Source organism: Marmota marmota, unplaced genomic scaffold (assembly GCF_001458135.2).
Source record: "Marmota marmota marmota unplaced genomic scaffold, marMar, whole genome shotgun sequence".
NCBI lineage: Eukaryota > Metazoa > Chordata > Mammalia > Rodentia > Sciuridae > Marmota > Marmota marmota.
Genome location: NW_025999985.1, coordinates 101,417 through 108,046, shown reverse-complemented (window position 1 = coordinate 108,046; position 6,630 = coordinate 101,417). Strand labels below are relative to the sequence as shown.

The following is a 6,630-nucleotide window of genomic DNA, read 5'->3' as shown; positions in this document are numbered from 1 at the left end:
TGGTGCAGCCCCTCCCGGGTGGCCGAGGCCTACCACCTGGCGGCCGGCGCCGGCGCCTACCTGGGCTACTGGGTGGTGATGCTGACCCTGTACTGGGTGGGCGTGCGGAGGCTCTGCCGGCGGCGCAGCGGGGGCTACCGCGTCCAGGTGTGAGTGCGCCTCGCCGCCGCCTCGCCAGGGCCTGCGGCTCTCTGGAGGAGTCTCTGGGCCTCGGTTTACCTCCTCTGTGAAGTGAGGGGGTGGACACAAGGCCCTTCAGTCAGGACTATATTGGGGCTGAGACCATATTGGGTCTTGGGAAGGGGTATTTATTGATCAGGTGTGGGTTTTTAGGATGGGGGAAAGGGCCCCACTTTCTCCCTGTTCTTATTTAATCTGTTTGTACTGTGATTAGGATGTAATAAAGAATTCTATTTATTTTCCTTTGAGTGTCCACTCCCACTTTATTTAGGAACTTGAGGTTCTACATGAGAAGGGGGGATCATTGGGCTTAGCGCAGGGTGCCGACTGTCAAACGGGCACCTCTCCCTCCTGGAACCTGGGATCCCTGTGTGGAAAGGGACGTTGATCCTGGGGTAGGGTGGTTGTGAGGTTCAAGTTGCTCATTCGCAGATGCTTGCAGAGCACCTCCACCAGGCGGCAGCGACGGCTGCTGCCCTTCTGCTCCACCCATTCCTGATCCCTAAGTGGGCTAAGCCACCCTGCTGTCCTCAACCGCCAGTGTTGCCTCCCCCGCCTCACCCAGCAGGAATGGACTCCAAGAGGAGACCTATCAGCATGTCCACTCCACACCTGACCTCTCATGTGGATCTTTGCCCACCACGGCCACCTCCATCCTACTGCTGAGGTGAACTGTCAGTGGTCCAGCCAAGGCCAGCCCCCTCCTCTCCTCTGACATCTCGCTCCAACAGCCTCCGCCCTGATCCACAGTCATCAGCTCTTCCCTCCCTCCAAGGTCTTCCCCATCAGCCTCAAAACACGCTTTCACTTTCCCATTTCAAAGATTCTCTCTGGACTTCCACTTCCCCTTGAGCGGCTGCTCCATTTCTGCTCTATTGTCTGAATGTGTTTCCAATTTCCCTCCCACAGAGTTCACCCTTTCCAAGTGTACAGCCAACGTGTTTACTAAGTTCATAGATTGGGGCAGCCATCACATGCTGTGGCTGTGTCAAATATTGGAGACGATCAACTTAAAATGAGGAAAGGTTTAGTTTTGCTTATGGTTTCAGTCCCTGGTTGGTGACTCGGCTCTGTTGCTTTGGGCCGAGGTGGCCTAGGAATCATGGTGGGAGGATGTCTGTTGGCCTCCATGAGGTCAAGAAGCAAAGAAAGGCAGGGGGGCCAGGCACAGAGGCCACACGGTAACCCAGGGACTCCAGAGGCTGAGGCAGGAGTGGTGCAAGTTTGAAGCCAGTCTCAGAAATTTAGGGAGACAGGTCACAAAATAAAAACAAAAAGGGTGTAGGATGTAGCTCAGTGGTAAAGCACCCTGGGTTCAATTCCCAGCATACATACAAAAAAGACAGGAGATGCTGGGTCCCAGTATCCCCTTCAAGAGCATACCCCCAGTGACCTACCTTTTTCCACTAGGCCACCTTCTAAAGGCTGCACTGTTTCCCAGCAGCAGGACAGACAACCAAGCCTCTAACACATAGGCCTTTGGGGGCCACTTAAGATCCAACCTATAGCAACCACAATCTAATTTTAGAGCAATTTATCACCCCCCAAAAGGAGCCCCATCCCCACTGCATCCCTTCTTGTTCCTCAACTACTCTCCCTGCAAGACCCGGGCAGGCACTGGTCTGCCTCCTGTGTACAGGTATATTGTGGACATTTCATATAACTGGAACCTGGAGCATGCGCTCTTTGTGGCTCTCTTCCATTCAGCATGTCTCCAGGATTTATCCACCTGGTTGCAGGTGTCTCTGATTCATTCCTATTTATTGCCAGTCTTCTATAGCATGTCTATCTCGTGCCTCGTCTATCCATTCATCAGTAGGTAGACATTTGGGAGGTTTCTCCTGGGGGCTACCAGGAATGATGCCATTATGAACATTCATCATGTTTTTGGGTGGATGTACATTGTTTCACTTTCTTGGGTATATACTTAGGATGGAATTGCTGGGTCCTGTGGAAATTCTGTTAATTTTTGATGAACTGTCAACTCCTGCACAGGGTACCTGTCATTTTACATCCCCACCAGCACTGTCACCAGGGTTCCAATTGCTCTGCATCATCGCCTCGTTGGTTATAACCTGACCTTTGGATTGCAGGCCATCCTAGCAGGTGTGAAGTGCTAGTTCACTGTGGTTTTGATTTGCATTTCCCTAATGACGGACAGTGCTGAGTGCCACTGACTCAATCCCAAGCCAGCAGCTGCACTGACTCCTCCCCCACTCCACTGCCTGCTCTGGTCCAGCTCACCAGCGATGTCCACATTGCAAAAGCCAGCGGTGATTCTCAGGCCTCCTGTTGATGATTTGGTGGCAGGTGGCACAGTCACTCACACTCCTTCCTGAGTGCTTTCTTCACGTGGCTTTCAGGATGCCACAGGTGTCCTGCTGTCCTCCCCCACCCCGTTCTCTTTCCAGGTTCCTTGTCTGAAGCCTGGTCTCCCCTCTTATCCACCACACTTGCTTCCTGGGTGTGTCTAGTGTTATGGTTCTGAGTGTCTCCTTTAAGCTCTGTGCCTGGAAATGGGACTCCCATATTTTCATTTTCAGATGAGATCTTGCCCCTAAATTCCTCCCTTGTATATCTGACCGCTCACACACATTCCCCTTGAGACCCAAGAGGCATCTCACACCCAGCACCATCTCTCCTCCCCTTCCTCCCCCAAAGCCCACAAAACCTGGTCCTCCAACAGTGTCCCCGTCTTGGGAAACAACTGCATCACTCCAGCTGCCCAGGCCAAAAATGTACTGTTGTCCTGTCCACAACAAAAGCCACCACTACACGGAACTATATAAAACACTCTTTTCAGTCATTCATTGATGGAGTCACAGACACATTTACCAAGTGCCTACTGAGTGCCACATGCTTTGCCAGGGTTGCAAGAACTGAAACGAGTGAGTCCTCCTGCACCTGATGAGCTCCCAGCCAAGTGGGCTGGGAGCTTGTGATCCATAGTTAGGAATGCCTGGACAAGTCTCTATGACGTCTGCTGTCCTGGGGTGGGGACTGTTGACAGTAAATAAAGCCACCCAAGGTTATAAATGCAGCTCCTTGGCTGCACTGGGCACCTTTCAAGTAAACTGTGGCCATGGGTGGCTGGTGCCGCCATAGGGAGAGTGCAGCTCTAGAACATTTGCATTAATGCAGACGGTTCTGCTGGACAGTGCCACAGAGTGACCTTGACCCTTCTCTCTCTCACACCCAACATCCTGATCCCTCAGTGAATCCCCTTGTCTGTCTCCGGGACACACATGAAGCTACTGCTCCTCATCCTCCCTTGTCCCTGAATTTCACTTTTGCCTAGATCACTGCGGTGCCTAACAGTGACCCCTAACAACACCTGTGCCAACCCTGCCCCTTGCACATGGAATCCTGACCTCCCTTGGCTCCAACACTGCCATGACTCTCAGAGGAAAATCCACAGACCTTGCCGTGCCCACGTCGGCACCGTCTGGCCCCTTCTGACCCACTTCCCTGATCTTGTGGGGTGCTCACTTCCTGCAGCTCCAGCTACCCCCGCCTCCTTACTCCCCCACATACCTGGCATTCCTAGTATGCCAGTCTCAGGGCTCCGCCCCGGCTGTCCTTGCCTAGACTGCCCTGAACTATCAGGGCAGCTCACACCACCCCCTTCCCCTTCAAGTCTTGCTCAGCTACCACCTTCTCTGCCAGGCCTTCTCCTAAGGTCCGCAGCCCCCCCACCACCCCGCACCCCGCCTTCTCCCTGTGTACTGTCATAGCTGGATAGATACATGACTCTGCTTAATTTCTTGCTTTTTAGCTGTCTGTGACATAGTAAGAAATACATATGTGGTGTCTACCCTCAGTTCCTGTCATAGAGCGCCTGAATCCCTTGGACCTTCTGGTGACCACAGCATCTTTTGCTCTTCTGTCTCAGTTGGCTCCTGGATAGGGCTCGTCACCAGCAAGACTAAGCCAACCGTGATGAGGCCCTTGTATCTTTCAGCCCCACCTGCCATCCTTACGGAGGGGAGAAGGGCTGAGGATAACTGATGATCATGCCAACAAGGCAAAGCCTCCAGAAAAAACCCTAACAGGAGGTTCACAGAGCTCCAGGGTTGGCGAACACACCCATGTGTGAGGAGGGTGGTGTGCCCCAACTCCACAGGCACTGAAATGCCTTCACTTGGGACCCTATCAGCCCTCACCCTGTGTCCCCCTTCTGGCTGTGAATGCTCCCTTTCTACCAGCTTTTATAATGAGCTGGTAAATGTTAGCAAATGTTCCCCTGAGTTACATGAGCTACTCCAGCAAAGTACTGAACTGGGGGTGGAGGGAAGCCAAGTTGGACAGAAGTGAAGGTACCCTGAGGACCCACTCTTTGTTACTTGTGTCTAAGTGAGAGTAGTCTCCTGGGCCTGATCCCTTAAAACCAGCGGAGCTTGACACTAACTCTAGGTAGCTGGTTTCAAAATTGAATTAAACTATACAATACTCAACTGGTGTCTAGAGAGTTGGGAAATTAGTTGGTAAAAGAGGAAAAAAAACCATGTTGGGTGTCAGAAGTGTTCCGAGAAATAATTTTCTTTACCATCCACTAGAATCTAAGTTCAATGAGAGCACAGATTTTTTTTTTCTCTTCTGATTTCTTCAGTGCTGATTCTAGAAGACATTGAAAATACCCGGCAACAGCAAGTGGTCAATATATAGACTGAATGAGTCAATGAAGGGGCGTACATCAGAACAGGAATGAGTACATGAGGACCAGAGAAGACCACCCCAAACGGAAGGAAGTATGAGCTGCATGCCCAGTTCAAGGGCAGGTCAAAGGGTCACCCCAGCTGGGAAGAGTTCAAAGAAGGCACAGAACTAGAAGCACAGTGGTGAGCAAAGAGGAAGAAGAACGGGGCAGAGGAACTGCAGGGCAGACGCGTGGTGCCTCACCCTGGGTGGCTGGTAGATACACCAGCAAGGTCAGCAAGGGCTAGAACCTGGGAGCCTTGGAGGCTTTGTCGAGGAACTGGTTTGTTCCAATGGCAGTAGGGAGCCACTGAAGGGTTTGGAGCAGAGAAATGACCCAGTCTGAAAAACTGAAAAATATCATTCCAGCTGCCAAGTGGAGCAAGGTCAAGCAAAGGCAGGGAGGCCGGGCAGAGGCTGCTATGGCGATCAGGGCAGAGATGCGGAGGGAGACTCATCACCCAAAGAGCAGCTCATGGGGGAAGTTAAAAAGTCCAAGGCTTGGAAATGGGTTCAAAGTGGAGGCAGAATAAAACACCACTTAAGCTTGTGGGTTTTGAGTTGCTAGAAGGACGTGGGTGCTCCATCCTTCTTGGAGATGAAGGCTTTGAGGGAGACATCTAGGACTCTGGGTGTCTTCTGCAGGGAGACGTCAGAGAGATTGACAGAGAAAGGGAGGGACTGAGTTTGGCACCAAAAGCCCTCAGCGCAGAGACTTGCACTATGACTGCTATGCCTGCTGCAGCCACCATGGGGGAGCGAGACGCGGGAGCATATTGGGGGTATGCTGCCCTTGCTCCTGAGTTAACAGTGCCCACTTCAAAGATCAATGAATCCAGAATCCGAAATATATTCTTTATTTTAGGATTGGAAATAGGATAAGGAAGAGATAGCTTTGTTAGTTGCCACTGAGGTACCATCGAAAGAACATCCTGGGGACACAAGGAGATACATGTATTGGAGGAGGGATTCGTAAGAGAAATATAGGTACTGAAGCCTTGATTTTGGGATCTCAAAAGGTGAGCAGGGCCTGACTCCCAGGTCTGAGGAGGAGGGCTGGGGTCTGGATCCCTGGGTCTGAGGCAGGAGGCACTGGGATCTAGAGTCCTGCGTCTGAGGGAGGGACGGGGACCTGGTCTCTTGGCCGGGGGAGGGGGCTTGGTGGGACCTGGACCTCTTAGGTCTGAGGGAGGAGGGCTGGAGTCTAGAGTCCTGGGTCTGAGCCTGGCTCCCTGGGTCTGCAGGAGGGGCAGCTGGACGCTGGGACTCACCACACCAGCATGGTCGCCATCGCAGATGCCAGGGCGGCTACAGCTGCGAGCATGCAGAGATTGCCCAGCGTCAGAGCCTCGGGCCTGGCCAGCAGTTCGCCCAGGCTGGGCCGCCAGGGCTCGATCATTTCCGCGTCCTGCGGCGCCCAGCTCACCACTTCCCGAAACGCTACTTGGAGCTCGGTCTCGCCGCGCGGGGGCGGGCCCGTCACTGCGGGGGGCGCGCACGTCACCGGGCAGAGCCCCGCCCCCGCGGCCCCGCGGCCCCGCGCCCCCCCCGCCCCGCACCGTTCAGGAAGAAGTAGAGGCGCGCCAGGGGGCGCTGGTCGTGCTTGATCACGCAGGAGAAGGTGCCGCGGTGCTTGGGCTGCACTGGCCGGATCCGCGCCAGGTACCCTCGGGCCTGGGGCACTTCTCGGAAGTAGGACACGTCCCGAGTGCGCATCTGCCGGGGGCGGCGGGGCGCACCTGAGCCAGGTCGTCC

At 53.8% G+C, this 6,630-nt stretch overlaps 2 protein-coding genes across 2 annotated transcripts in view; one reads left to right on the top strand and one right to left on the bottom strand.

Moving 5' to 3' along the window:
* Has1 (hyaluronan synthase 1) overlaps positions 1–153 on the top strand; it is a 10,415-nt gene extending 10,262 nt beyond the window's left edge. Inside the window, exon 6 of the mRNA XM_048806026.1 lies at positions 28–153. Within this exon, the coding sequence (XP_048661983.1) occupies positions 28–153 (126 nt within the window). The remainder of the gene's footprint in view (positions 1–27) is intronic.
* Positions 154–5,716: 5,563 nt separating this feature from the next.
* Positions 5,717–6,630, bottom strand: part of Spaca6 (sperm acrosome associated 6) — an 8,542-nt gene continuing 7,628 nt past the window's right edge. The window contains exons 6-8 of the mRNA XM_048806025.1: positions 6,435–6,591; positions 6,147–6,357; positions 5,717–5,807 (exon numbers count right to left, since the gene is read on the bottom strand). Coding sequence (XP_048661982.1) covers positions 5,774–5,807; positions 6,147–6,357; positions 6,435–6,591 — 402 coding nt within the window. The 3' untranslated portion in view covers positions 5,717–5,773. The remainder of the gene's footprint in view (positions 5,808–6,146; positions 6,358–6,434; positions 6,592–6,630) is intronic.